Source organism: Papilio xuthus, unplaced genomic scaffold, assembly GCF_000836235.2.
Source record: "Papilio xuthus unplaced genomic scaffold, Pxut_1.1 DF827679.1, whole genome shotgun sequence".
In the NCBI taxonomy this organism is placed as follows: Eukaryota; Metazoa; Arthropoda; class Insecta; order Lepidoptera; family Papilionidae; genus Papilio; species Papilio xuthus.
Window position 1 is genome coordinate 3,212,362 of NW_013530970.1, and position 15,108 is coordinate 3,227,469.

The window sequence follows — 15,108 nt, forward strand, 5'->3', positions numbered from 1 at the left end:
AGCCAACCTATAAAAAAAACTAATAGTAATGTGAACATTCGGTTTAAAAGATTGGTATCAAAATTGAAACTCTAGGCTACTAAGGATTAACACGATGAATAACATTCAAATGTAGGCGCGGATTAATTTGTCTATTTAATAATGAATAAATTATAAATTTAAACGATTTATTTATAAGAGAAGGGGACAAACATCGGAAAGATCGAGGTGATCATCAACTCAAGGATAGAGGAGCATCAGACAGATATAAACAAAATTTTATACAAAAGTTATTTTTTTAATTTCGATTCTATACTTTAAAGACGTAAAACAGTGTTTTGTACAGATGTTTAGTAAGTAGGTACTTATAAACATTCAACAGATTCGTGCTCGTATTATATTTGTTAAGAATTCAACATTTAGGAGTTATTAATCAGCAAAATATCAATGGAATACTTTTGCTAATGTAAAATAAAATCAGGTTTTGTGAAATGTCACTACTCTAGTATGAAGACTTATTTAGTCGTATACTAACGTGGTTAACAAAGCGGTCAACAGATGAATTTATTTAATCTGTGAATACATAGCTATATATATCCTTGGTCAGTATACAGCAGTCAGTTGTCGCGGCTTAACGGACCCTGTCACCGGGCTACTGACCGTCTGCGATAACAAACACATCTACAATGGCATTCGTTTCGAGTACAAGTGTTTTGTTTATATTATTCATATCGATTTCCGGCAAATCGATACCAAACAGTTATATAGAAAATCGAATCAATTTGATCGAACGTGAAGTGGACATGCAATTAGGAAGTGAATTGGTTTTGAACGATGATGAAAAATTAGCAAACGAAATATTAATGCATTGGAAACAAAAGGAAATCGAAGAATCGTTTCGTAATCCACAATATTTTAATTTCTCCAAACATTATTTTGATTACAAGAACGATATTCCTAAATCTAAAGTATATCAGATTATAAGAGGGATGCCTAAAGGCGCTGTGCTACATGTCCATAGCTCACTGATGCTTAGTACAGATCGTTTACTAAATCTGACGTACGAAAATAATTTGTATATGTGCAAAAATGAAATCGGTGATTTACAATTCAGATTTTCTGAAGATATTCCCAAATGGCCTTGTCATACAAGTTGGGTGCTGTTAAGTGATCTGAGAAGTTTAGGTGATGCAACCAAATTCGATGAATCGTTAAAGAATTATTTCACTCTATTTTCTGGATCAAGTCGAGGTTGTGACAAAATCGATATTAATACAATCTGGCGAAAATTTGAAAAGATTTCGAACGTTATATCTCAACTAATAATTTATAGACCAGTCACTGAAAAGTTCTTTTACGAAGCCTTGAATGAATTTTACAATGATAACATACAGTACATTGAAATTAGAAGTGGTTTGAAAAGTCTATACGAATTAAATGGAACAGTACATGACAAATTGTATATGCCGAGATTGTACCGTGATGTAGCTGAGCGTTTTAAAAGAGATCATCCGGACTTTGTAGGCGTTAAATTGATCGTTACCAGACACAGACTAAAGACGGATGAAGAGATACGCAAGACTATTAATTTAGCGAGGCAGGTAAAGCAAGAAATGCCGTCGTTCTTAGCCGGTTTTGATCTAGTAGGACAGGAAGATTTGGGCAGATCGTTATCTGATATACTGCCATTGCTGAATGAAGCAAAGAATGATTTGAAATATTACTTCCATGGAGGCGAAACTAACTGGTACGGGACATCAACGGACGAGAATTTATTCGATGCTGTTCTTTTGGGATCGAAGCGTATAGGTCACGCGTATGGATTAATAAAGCATCCATCTTTACTAATGGCTGTCAAACAATACGATATAGCGTTAGAAGTGAATGTTGTGTCTAATGCGGTGTTGGGTTTAGTCCATGATGTGAGGAATCATCCGTTAGCGACGTATTTAGCTCTAGGTCTGCCAGTTGTGTTATCAAGTGATGACCCGGGAGTGTGGGGCGCGGATCCATTGTCTCACGACTTTTATATCACTTTCATGGGTGTTGCGAGCAAGCGCGCTGACTTGCGTCTTCTAAAGCAACTAGCGATTAACTCTATTAAATATAGTACGTTGGATATAAAAAATAAGGAGGCGTTGTACAGTGTATTTCATACTAAATGGGATGTTTTTATCAAACAAGTATTAACTCTGAGTACAAATCTTTAAGACGAGGAATGTGTAATTTATTTTATTATATGTAATTTCTGTACATATATCCAGTCATTAGGTTAATTTTATATATGTGTATATTGTACATAGTTCTACTATTAAAAATAATTAAAATAATTTATAATATTATTTGTGTATTTATTTCACCAACTTACTATCCTGTTTGTTCTTTGTTAATAAATGTATTGTTGACTCACATTTTATCTTGTAATTCTAATTCAATTAAGACATAAGTTAATAAGATAAAATATCTAATAGTACAAATACGGTTAGCTATAACATTCCATTTAAAAGTGAACTTAAATTTTATACCTTAATCATATTGACATAAAATTAAATCTCCTTTAAATTTTTCTCGGAAATTTCAATCACACGAAAGGAAAAATAAATAGAAACAAACTAGTTTATTTCCCTAAAAGAATATAATGTAAATTAACTATGAGTTTCTTAATTACATCTACTAACATCTAGATTTTATATTCCGTGTCTATATACGTGTGCAATAAATCTCATGTTCCACGGTTGACACCAATTAGAGTGAAGCGACACCTAACGGCAACATAGATAAATGATCCGCGACGTGTGAACATGCCTTAATTAGCTGCATGAAAACCATCAACATATTAAAATCGTATAACTAAAGGCGCGGCAGTTCCCCCGCCAAAGTGAACAGATCCGATCCATAGTTCATAGTAATATGAGCATTTTGTGTACACATTTTGCGTCAAACAGCTAAAACTATACGTCGTCATTGTGCTCGGAGCTAAGTTAGTGGTGACTAGGCCATAGTCCAGTGTGGACTGACTTCACTCATATCTTTGAATTTCTTCGCACATATGTGCAGCATCAAGATGTTTTCTTTCACAGTCATAATAATATAAATTTGAATGTTGGGATGGATGGATAATTGTGCTGCATGGATTAATATCGAACGTAGTCTGGAAGAATGCATAGGCTACTAATTAAATTCTTTTTTCCGCACAGACGAAGTCACGGGCGAATGCTAGTATGAAATAACTATATTTTGCAAGATCATTTATAATATAATTTTACGTGTAAAGTGATGATTAATGAAATGTTCTTTGCTAATCAACATGTTTCTCCATGTGATGATGGTAGATTCTTTAGAGCGAGACGTTTTCAAACGGTGCGTGTTTAGTCTTAATTAGTGGAGACTGTGAGATGTGTAATGAACTGTAATAAGTTCACACTTTGGATATTCTAAATTTAAAAATACACAAAATTGTCTAATGTTTAAATCAAGCAACGGACGCAGTTTCATGAATTATCAAAAATAAATTATTTCAAGACATAAAAATAGATAAGTACAAGTAGAAAAAAAAGTCATCGTACTTCTTACTAATATTATAAATGCGAATGTTTGGATAGATGGATGACTGTATGAAGGTATCTCTAAAACGCCAGAATGTATCTCGCCGAAATATGGAATAGATGTAGAAAATAGTCTGGAGGAAAACATAGACTACTAATTAAGTTTTACGACGAATTTCGGTGAAAGCTATGAGTTATTTAGGTAACTAATCTCGATAATGTAACATTACCAACACCAGCATTATGAGTTATTGACCTGCACATTCCTAAGGATAATTAACTTATCATTTTACGTTAACAATTTAACTAAGAAACGAATTGACAATATTGGAACATCCTATATTCGTTCGAATACAAAAAATTGTCAACAAATACGAATCATACTTTATCATTATCAGTTCCTGTTATCATAATATTAGTATCTGGTTAATATATCTACTAGATATGGCAAACAAAATAATGATTTTAATTGTTACCATGCGAGTATAAAATAATTTTTGTTCATTGAATAATCTAATCTTACTAATATAAATGCGAATGTTTAGATGGGTGGATGTTTCTTTGAAGGTATCTCCAAAACGGCTCAATTCATCACGATGAAATCTGGCATGGATGTAGAAATGTCTGGAAGAACACACTGGCTTCTTATTAGGTTTTTTTTTTAATTCGTCGTCGTCGTTCGACTCGCGGGCGACAGCTAGTGTAAGTAATAGTTCTACCTACCAATATTGCATAAGTTCCGAGAGAATGTGTAATCAGCGAAAGAATGCTGTTATAAGTTTTTGTTGGGTAAATTCACTATCTTTTAACCATAATACCAATTGGTTTGTATCTTGTGTTACATCCAGTACGCTGTTGCGTTGTTAAAGATGCGTTGTTGCTTCTCAAAGATTGGAATTCGATTGGCTTGTATTGAGTTCCGTTGGTTGATTGTCACCAGGTAATAAGTGACAAAGGATATGATAGAATTTTGCATAAATTAAAAGCGCATATTTGTTTTTATTAGTTTTATTTAAGTTAATTCTAAATTTGTTTAACGTAACTAAGGTAAGGTAACTTTTAATTTATTCAATCTATTGTTATGTATTTCTAACCACACTTTCAAGTTCATACTGTACAAATAATTTAATAAAACAATCATAACATCTTTCTATATAAAATCAGCTGTTGTTAAAAACTGGCTGAGTAAAAAAATTCCAACAAATAAGAAAAGGCAGCGCTAAAAAAATATCAAACTATGATTTGCCCAATAATGTATTAATTAAATTATGTACGAGTTATTTACCCTCTAAAGATATCAAACATTGTTGCTTACTGGTAACAGAGAAATTCCATATCAAAATAACAACGTAATCAAACAAAAATTTAAAAATAATAATTGTCATGTTACAAATGATATAAATCCGTAAATTGGCATTTAATCGCAAAATTAAATTGATAACAAACAGTCAAATTAAAATGAGATTATATTTCAATATTGATAAACATTTGAATATTCCCCCAACTACCATTTACCCCTGACAATTCCATCTATAAACCTTGTCCAGCGTATATTAAATTCATGTACAATTCTATCTTTATTTGAAATACTACTATAATATAAAGAATTCAAAGCTAATTTCTTTAAAAGTCTTAAATCAGCATGTTTACTTGCAACACCAACGAAAGTGACATAGAAATCATGAGACAAAGGTTCAGCATCCCACAGACCTGGATCATCACTTGATAATACAATTGGTAACCCGTTAGCTAAAAAAGAAGCTAAAGGATGGTTTCTTGCGTCTTCTACAAGTTTGAGAACTTTATTAGATATAACATTTACTTCTAAAGCTATATTGTTCTTTTTAACTTCTTCCATTAATACTGGATGCTTGATCAAAGCATATCCATGACCAATACGCTTAGCACCAAGAACTATAGCATCAGCTAAGTTCTCATCAGAATTCGTTCCGAACCAATTAGTCTCTCCAGCGTGAAAGAAATAATTTATTTCATCTGAAGCATCTATTAGTTCAGGTAGAAAATCTTTTAAAGGTCTTCCCAAATCTTCTTGTCCAACTAAATCAAAACCAGCGAAGAAATTTGGTAGTTTTTCTTTAATTTCACTTGCAATGCTAAGATGCTCTTTTATCGTATCACGATTACCCAATCTTAAAGGTGCGTATATCAATTTAGCGCCGAAGAAATCTGGATAGTCTGTTATAAACTTATCTAATATATTTCTATATGATTGTGCTGTGAATACTGAATCGAATACATTTCCTTGTAAATCGTAAAGTTCAGGTAAAACACTACGAATTTCTAAGTACATAATATTGTCTTGTCTCGCCGCTTTTAATGTATCATAGAAGTATTGTTCCCACACAGGTTTGTAAGTAAATAAACCGTCAGTATTTATAAAATACTGTTGAAATTTACTCCACACAGCATTTATATCGGTGTAAACATTATTAGGATTATCAATTACAAGTGTGAATAGTTTCTTTAAATCATTATCGAATTTCTCAACATTTTCGGAAGCGTTACGTACATCTTTCATTAACTGCCATTTGGATTCGCAAGTTGTATTTGGTTGGTTTTTGGAAAATAAAAAGTTTGTATTATTACTATGAAAACAAACGTATAAGCTATCCCAATATGTTAGTTTTAGAACGTAATCAGCATTCAGCATTCCTGTATCGTGTGCATGTAGCAATGCTCCTTTTGGCATTTTCTGTATTAACTTAAACAATTCGGATTTATTACATTCATTATTATAATCGAAGAAATGTTTTGAAAAGTTAAAATATTTCGGATTTATAAAACTAAAGTCCAATTCTTTCATCTTCATGTTCATTATAATTTCATTTGCTTTCTCTTCACTATCACTAAGGACCATACCACTTCCCGGCATCATATCCAATTCCTTCTGCAAAAGTATTTGTTTTCTTCTAATAGCATTTTCAATAGCAGCATTTTCTGATGAAACTATTATAACACTACCAATCAAAGCACCAACAAACACGGTCCACTTTCCAGCCATCACAACGTCCACTAAACTTTTAAAAAAGAACAACTTTAAGGTCTATTCAGAGCAAGGTTGCTCAGAGAACGGACGGTAAAAAGAAAAAAAAACCGCACGAACAAATTCGATTATTAGTTATGAATAAACTAAAAAAAAAATTGCACACACGTGTACACCGTATTATATTATTGATAATAGTGAGTATCTGTCGATAAAAAACTATTTCAAAAGGAAAAAATATTTTTACACGGTGTCACTATCAACTGCGATCAGCAGTCGATGTATCGATCATGTTTTAGATTACAACGACTCGTGAAGTCTCGTGTAAAATAAACTTTCCCTGTTAGCGCAACACTAGTAATGTATCCTTACTCTGTTTGCCAATATTTCTCGTTAGAATTTAAATCAAATGCATGTGTTGTAGCATTATATTTTAGGCTTTTTAAGAAGGTAACTTCGATCATAAAGTCTCCAGTAATCTAAATTAGTTTTATGTCACTCTTTTTATTAGTTTAGTCTATATGTTAGCCTTTAATTATTTCTAAAAGTTGCTTATATTTAATGGTATTTTATAATTAATGCCATGATTTTTTCGCATTGTAAATTGCTACCGGGCTCGGCTGATTTATTATAAGTCGTATATTTATTATCCAATCCAAAAGAGATAATTATTACCTAGTAATAATCTATTGCGCGTAAACAATGTGTTATAAAACTTTACAAACAAACATACAGAACTAATGATTTATTATCTATTATAATCGAGTCGTACAAAATAAGTATTTCTAGTATAATAATGCTTATGTAATACAAGACTTGTTAAACAATAACCTAAGCATTGTGTTTGAAACTGTGTTAGTAAATTGCCATCTTGTGTCTATTGTTAGAAATTATGCTGTTCTAAAGATTCTAGACGACGACGTTCTTAGTGAAGGAAAACATCGTCATGCAACCTGGACATATCTGAGAAGAAATTCAAAGATAAGTGTACAGTCAACCCGCACTGGGGAAGCGTGGTTGACTATGGCCTAATCACCCTTAACTTAGGGTAGGCTCCGAGTCCCTCGGTGGGGACGTATAGTGAGCTGATGATGATCAAAGATTCTAGCCATACTAGCAAAGTAATATATCTATTTCTTTATAATAATTTACAATTTAATACACATGTTTTATTACGAGTAGATCTTACTAGATTTCGATTACATAGCGTATGTTTAAACGAGCTCTTGGACTAAGCTTTAGTAGGTGGCGCTGCCGGCACATATGTTTTTTTAAGGAAGCTTGTTGTCAAGTCAATGGAATTCATTGATGAGCGGTCATAAATTAATCCAATGACAAAAGTATTATTATTTTTATATTTTATTTTTTTGCAGTTTACGGTGTTCACCTCACTAGAATATAGCAAAGTGAGGGTACATCACTAACAGATTGAAAAGGCTATAGCGCGATATTGAACGATAAAAAATACTTTATTCTTTAAACGGTGTAAATTACAGCCAGCGGCGTCTAACCAAAGGGGGTTTCGGTTTCAAAGCGACGCTCTAAAGAAAATAAAAATAATATAAAAAAAAAACAAAAAGAAATAATAAGGCCGCGCCTCATCCGCCATGTTTGATTTTATGCAGCGAAAGGGTTGGGGTAGGATTAAGTGGTGCTTAACTGTACCGCCCCGTACTACGCATTCGTTAAAAAAAATATGGCGGCGACGAGAATTCACGTATGCTATCGACTTCCCGCATGTAAAGTCACACTCCTTTCCCTTTAATCTTCTAATTAGAACTCTTCCAAAGTTTATGACACTGAGCGAGCCCGTCTTCGAAACAAAAGGACGCACCCTAGAACCCATCATAATGTACAGTATGAATTAAAATGTCTGCCAACGTGTGCCATCAAATATTTTTATATAGCTTTACAACAAAACATTCTATCCCTTTATGTTTTTAAGTGTAGACTTTAATTTTCTAACAGTTTCTTAACACTTTAAGTGCCACCAATGCGTCTGGCAAGTTCTCTTGTATGCCAGAACCAAATGTCGCCCGCGACTCCGTAGCGCAGCATTAGAAAAAACATAATTTATAGCCTATCTATTCTTCCAGAATATGTTCCACATCTATTCCAAGTTGCAGCGAGATCTATGCAGCCTACCTAGATACCTTCAAACAAACATCCATCTAAACATTCGCATTTATAATATTAGTCAGATAATCGTATGGCATTAAACGTGTTTAACACTTTGAAGCTATAAATATCAAACTTATCGAATTTATGAATACAACGAACAAGATATTCGAGAGTATTCGTGTAACGTAAATATTAAAACATCTAGTCTTCAATACTAAATGCATAAAATATTTACATAAACAATATTAAATACTAATAATAATGTACAATACATTGACATAACATTCATAAGAGATTAGTAGATAATTATAAATGAAACCATAAACATTTTTTTTAATCTTTAACGTTAATTAGAGCTAAAATAACTAATGTGTTAGAACTAAATTAATTAACAAAGTACGTATTTTGGCAAAAAAGTAATACAAATTTGCATAAACATAGATAATTTGATTGAATACAAACGTGATTAAATTCATTTAATAACAATAAACAGATTAGTTTAATTTGCTGATTGTCAAAGGTCATCGCGCTGCTTGGTCAGTTTACATCGAACATTTGGCACGTCCGTACGTTAACATGCGTGCTGTGATATTTCTATTGTTTTTCTATAGTGTATACGCGTCAAATATAGATGAATACTTTGATAAACGATATAAGATCTTAAAAAGTGAATCCCGTACTTCTCTCGGAGGCAATGTCACTCTCAACGATAAAGAAGCTGCAGTAAACATCTGCTTGATGCATTACAAGTTCAAGGAAGTTGATTACTGGTTCGATAACCCGAGGTATTTCAATTGTTCGCGACATTACTTTACTTACAAACAATATATAAAGACGTCTAAAGTTTACAGGATAATACAGGATATGCCAAAAGGTGCAGCGCTACATGTCCACGATATGGGACTATTAGGTCCTGACTATTTATTGAATATAACATACCAAGATAATCTTTATGTTTGTTTTGATAATAATTTACATTTATTATTCGCTAATGCACCACCAAAATCTCCCTGTGATGGGAAATGGCAACTAATGAATAAAGCTAGAAACTCTTCGAATAACATCACTAAATTTGACGCAGATTTGCGGAATCATTTTACATTGTTTGTGAAAAATCCAGATACAATTTATCCGAGCATAAGAGAGACTTGGAGAGCGTTTATGAAATTCTTTATAACTGTCCAGCCTATGTTGTCCTATAGACCAATTTGGGAACAATACTTTTACGATGCACTGAAGAGTTTTAAAGAAGATAATATTATGTATTTAGAAGTAAGAAGCATACTACCGAATCTATACGAATTGGATGGTACAGTATACGATCCTTTAGTCACAGCTAAAACTTACAAGAAGGTTATTAAAAACTTTATGAAGGATCACCGTGACTTTTTAGGTGCAAAACTTATCTATGCACCGCCAAGAAAAGTAGATCGCGTAAAGTTAGAAGAATATTTAGAATTAGCGAAAAGAATAAAACAGGATATGTCAGATACATTCGCTGGGTTCGATTTAGTCGGACAAGAAGATTTGGGAAGCCCACTCATAGAATTTGTACCACAATTATTAGAATCCGCTTCGGAATTGAATTATTTCTTTCATGCAGGAGAAACGGATTGGTATGGAACACTGACAGATGAAAATCTCGTGGATGCGGTGTTACTGGGAGCTAAACGTTTAGGGCATGCGTACGCGTTGCCAAAACATCCTCAAGTGTTAAACGAAGTTATTAAGAAAGACATTGGCTTAGAAGTTAATGTGATATCAAATGCTGTTCTATCTTTAGTTCGTGATATAAGGAATCATCCATTGAGTGCATTCCTTGCCCACGGTCTTCCAGTTGTTTTATCTAGTGACGACCCAGGAGTGTGGGAAGCAGATCCTCTTTCTGAAGACTTCTACATCGCGTTCGTGGCTGTAGCCAGTAGACTATCTGATCTCAGACTGCTTAAACAATTAGCTATAAATTCATTAAAATACAGTGCTCTAGATTCGATCTCAAAAGTTGACGCGTTACGTAAGTTTAACTATAAATGGAATGAATTTATTGATAATTTTGATTGTTCTAAGTATCAAAATTAATTATGGTAGTATTAAAATAAAATTAAATATATCCTAATCAATATTCTTTTATTTTTATTATCGTAATTATAAACTTTTTAATTAACCTAAACATTTCAAACACAAAAATGTTGTTTTTTGTTTCTTTTTAATTTTCTTATCTGTAGTGTTGTATGAGTGTAAAATGACCACAGAACAGATAAAGATACAAAATTAAAACATCCGGTCAGACGCGGTCAACTCACATTTACCGCGCAGATATGCAATTGCTACGTTACGTAAACATATTTTCCGTACAAAAACAATATTATATACTGAATTATTTTAGTTTAAGGTTATAACGGTTCTCGCCAAATTCAATGAAAATTGTTTGCCAAATATAGGTTTAAAAAACTAAAACTTCTATACTAAACAAAAAGTTCAAGCAAAGGTACTCAGTATAAGTATATATACAGTAGACTAAATACTTTTTAAAAACGTGACATTTCTGTTTTCGAAACTGTCAAAAAGCGCGGGATCGTATCTGTCATTTGCAATCTCGACGCAAGTATCAAAGCGTTGAAGTACGCAATGTGTGCAGATAGGACATTCGATTTTGTTCTTTATACCAAGGTAGGCAAAGGCCGCATTTACAGCCAGTAAGAATGGTCTAGATGTATCTATGAAGCGAAGTTCGTGGAGCGACACCCTCGTCAGAAGTGTTCTCTAGACTAACGAAGTCATTGTCTGGGATGCTACTCGCTTGTTGGGATCCGTATTTTCCATGTAATACCTAGAGTACGCTCTGCCACTAAGTATTCTTTGACTTGGAAATTATGTAACTCTTGAATTTCAAGTATACAAAGAATTGTAGGTACTAGTAGTAATCAGTGAGTCTATTTGTTTTTATATTTTACTTTATATTTTCTGATATCTTGCTTATTTTTATTCTTTCTAATATATTCGTAGTTTCAGCCAATCTCAAATGCCTTTCTCAATACTTTTTTTGACCAGGGTTAAACACTATTGGTTATTATTTTATTTTAAACGTGGTTTTCTTTTATTCAAGTTAGTGAGAAAATGTCTTTAGTAACTAATTTTAAAATTTTATGTGGAAATAAAAACATGTCACCGTGTACAGTCAGCTGCATAAATATGTATAAATTTAGAAAACTTCAGAAACTTGTATAAGCTTTTAGTTTAAAAAATATGTATGCACGAATTGGTCCCTAGGCATCCGTCCATGAGTACATGTTCGTGACGAAAACGTGCATAAGTATTTCTGGAACAAACGGCCTGTACAAATTTCTAGAAATATGTAAATGTATACGTATTTATGCAGTTGAGTGTACAATATTATTGTAGTAAGTACTCATGTAGTAGTACTATTTTTAGCTCCAATTTATCTTAACATTCAATGAGTAGCGAGTAGCGACCTCTACGCATTGACCCATCCGACGAATAAGGTTACATCTTCACATATATCTGATAGAGATAAAACTCTTTCCATCGGAATGGTCTTTTCTTTGCTACGCCACATTTATCGATATACCAATCAATTTTTTGAACATTTTTGAAATGTGTATTTCATATTTATAGCCCTAATATAATTTTCAATTTATATTTAATTTTTAATTGTATAGCTTTATCACATTTAGATTTATCTCAAGTTCAAAATAACGCCATCTATTTAAAATATTAGTCACTATATTTACTAAATGTTTTTTCTTTCTTCACAATGGCTAGTAAAGCATCTTTAACTTTGATAATGTGAAGTTTTTTAATTGTATTTTTTTGTCAATGTGATAAAATTTGGATATATGAAAATCGCGTCTAAATAAAACAAAATTTCAAGAGTATTTATGTATTATGTATCAGTTCAAATAAAAAAACACAAATTAACCTTAAATTCAAACAATAAAATGACACTGGTTTGCAAAATTTTGGGGCTTAGTTTTTTTATGCCTATACGAAAAAAGTTTACAAATTAAAAGTGCGGAATGTTATATAATTTTTCCTGTTACAAAGAATTAAACTTATTCCATTAAAGAGAATACAAATAGACAAAGTGAAATTACTGTCATATGAACAACTTGCTTCTTTTTTCGAATTTCTCGTTCGAAATACTAATAAATTAAAACGATAAACATCAGATGGTCGTAACTGCTCTAGTATACCTACATTCAACTATATAACATAGCAAGTATATTCATAATTATAATAAAGATATAATTTTCAAAGATAACATAAGATTAATCTTCTCCCGCTGGTACAGCGTCTTCTAATCTCTTTATATACTTCACACGTAGTTCAGTAACTGCATCACCTCTTAACTGGTCCTGAAATTAATTAAATTTAATGATTGTAAAATATTAAATGTATAAAACCTTCTTCGTCAAAAGTGATTTCATGATACTAGATGGCGTTAGATACGTTAATCATGACTAACGCCATCTAGTTTTGGTAGGAAATTGTACGAAATCTAAAGTTGTCGCTACATGTCACTAGATGGCAAAATACTAGGACACCATTTGGTGTAAAAATTTTCAGATTTTATTTTAGAAAATCGCTAATTTTACAATCATAACATTTTCCAGCCTAACTTGCTTGTATATATTTTGTGATGATATTTAATTCAATCAACATTTTTCTTTAGTTTGTTAAATCAAATAAAAAATTGTAATAAATATCCATGATGCTTAATTAAATTTCAAACAAAATTGACTCAAACTATCCGAAATGGTAAGCGACTATTCCTTCAATATTTATTTAACATATACAAAACATATAATGAAAAGAGATAAAGCAAAGCTTTAATTTTTAAAACTTCCGGATAAGAATATTAAAAAAGTAATGTACCTGTACAAACCAGCACTGTACTTCAAGCTGTACCATCTGTAGAGCTCCTCGTATGGCGCCCGGTATCAGAGCGCAGTACTTAAGACCGGAGTTTGGGATTTCAACCCACTCGCTAAGTGGACACTGATCCCATACTAGAGAGAATTCATCTCCCGCACTACTCCAGCTGGTTACAGTTGGCTGCATATTGAGATACAATCTGAAATATACCATATAGCATACTTTATTAAACAAGAAAACAAAAGAAATGTTACTTTATTAATATAATATATTAATAGAACAATTTTAATAAGTTAAAAGATCCTATAATAAAATAAATTGGGCTAGATCGACATATATAGTTAAACTTAGTTATGCAAGAGTCCTGAAAGATGCGATATAATTCTTGTTTGTAGAAGTTTCTCTACAAACTGCTGGCTCGCTTATGTTCTTGCTCGTGAAAGTTGCCTGTCAAGACCAGATAATGACTCTCACTTATACAGCTTTCACGCTTATTAGTTTGATTGTAACTATAATCTTTAACATACAATAAGATACGAATCACATACTTTGTTGATTTAATAAGAACAACAAGGAGATAATAACCTTACAAATAAGATTTTTGCTTAATAGCAAAGTACCTGAAAGCTTGCTGTATTTTATCCGCGGTCTCCCTCATCTCTAAGCAGCGATTTGACGAAGTCCGAGCAAGAAAATCTTCAATCAAACGTACGCCCATATTGTACCCAATACGTTCTAAATGTTTATTTACTTCATCATTGTTCTCTGTTTCCTTTAACATTTGTGATACTAGAGCGCCATAAGTGAGCGTTAGTAGTTCTGAATTCTGAAAGGATCAACATTTTGTAAACATTATCAAAATCATAATGAATAAAATGCTTGTACTTACAACTTTCTTAGCATCAAGCCGAGATGTTTGCCTCGACATCTTTGTATTTTATTATTTAGAGGCGTCTAGAATAATTTATTTTCAAACTATAATATGAAGGCTTTTAAAAACTACATAAAATACAAAAAATCAATTCTTTATAGTGATAACGATAGGCGTTTTATGAGCTTGACATTGACAGTGATGACAACTTGACAGTTGACAATTGGCATATAGTGACATTATCAGTAAAGACTTTAATGTGAAAAATTAATATGTTAAAAAACATAAAACAAAAAACATTTGTTGCTGCTATTTCCAAGAAAATAGACACATAAAGCAAAAGGAGTTTTAAATAAGCTTTTACTAGTTCATCGATGTACTTACAACAATCGTTATAGTTAATCATCTTCAACTACTGATTTTGTTCTTTTTTTTATTTTGCTTAAAAAGAAAGTTATTGCATCATGAATTACAAATTGATCGAGTAAAGATTATTATATGGGCTAAAAAGGGTATTTCGGAAACTTCCACAAAAAAAATAACAAAATGTTTGATTTTCCTATGTATTTATTTATTAGTAGCAATAGTTTTAATAATCCAGTCTGTAAAATGGGATAGTTTAGTGTAAACTCCAGGATAATAACGTAGTCCGCAACCATATCCGAACGATACAAGGCCAACGACCACTCCTT

The 15,108-nt window shown here is 32.2% G+C and overlaps 3 protein-coding genes and 1 pseudogene across 3 annotated transcripts; 2 read left to right on the forward strand and 2 right to left on the reverse strand.

Moving 5' to 3' along the window:
- The first annotated feature begins 611 nt into the window (after positions 1-611).
- On the forward strand, positions 612-2,205 carry LOC106117706 (adenosine deaminase CECR1). Its single transcript, XM_013312112.1, has one exon. The coding sequence runs from the start codon at positions 666-668 to the stop codon at positions 2,187-2,189; it is 1,524 nt and encodes a 507-aa protein (XP_013167566.1). The 5' UTR covers positions 612-665; the 3' UTR covers positions 2,190-2,205.
- Positions 2,206-4,611: 2,406 nt separating this feature from the next.
- Positions 4,612-6,702, reverse strand: LOC106117689 (adenosine deaminase CECR1 pseudogene; annotated as a pseudogene).
- Positions 6,703-9,175: 2,473 nt separating this feature from the next.
- Positions 9,176-10,749, forward strand: LOC106117615 (adenosine deaminase CECR1-A). Its single transcript, XM_013311992.1, has one exon. It carries the CDS (start codon positions 9,226-9,228, stop codon positions 10,726-10,728), a length of 1,503 nt encoding a protein of 500 aa, XP_013167446.1. The 5' UTR covers positions 9,176-9,225; the 3' UTR covers positions 10,729-10,749.
- Positions 10,750-12,777: 2,028 nt separating this feature from the next.
- Bet3 (blocked early in transport 3) lies at positions 12,778-14,609 on the reverse strand. Its single transcript, XM_013312111.1, has 4 exons — positions 14,435-14,609; positions 14,166-14,371; positions 13,546-13,744; positions 12,778-13,025 (listed from the first exon to the last, which is right to left on the reverse strand). Exons 1-4 carry the CDS (start codon positions 14,471-14,473, stop codon positions 12,939-12,941), a joined length of 531 nt encoding a protein of 176 aa, XP_013167565.1. The 5' UTR covers positions 14,474-14,609; the 3' UTR covers positions 12,778-12,938.
- Positions 14,610-15,108: the final 499 nt, after the last annotated feature.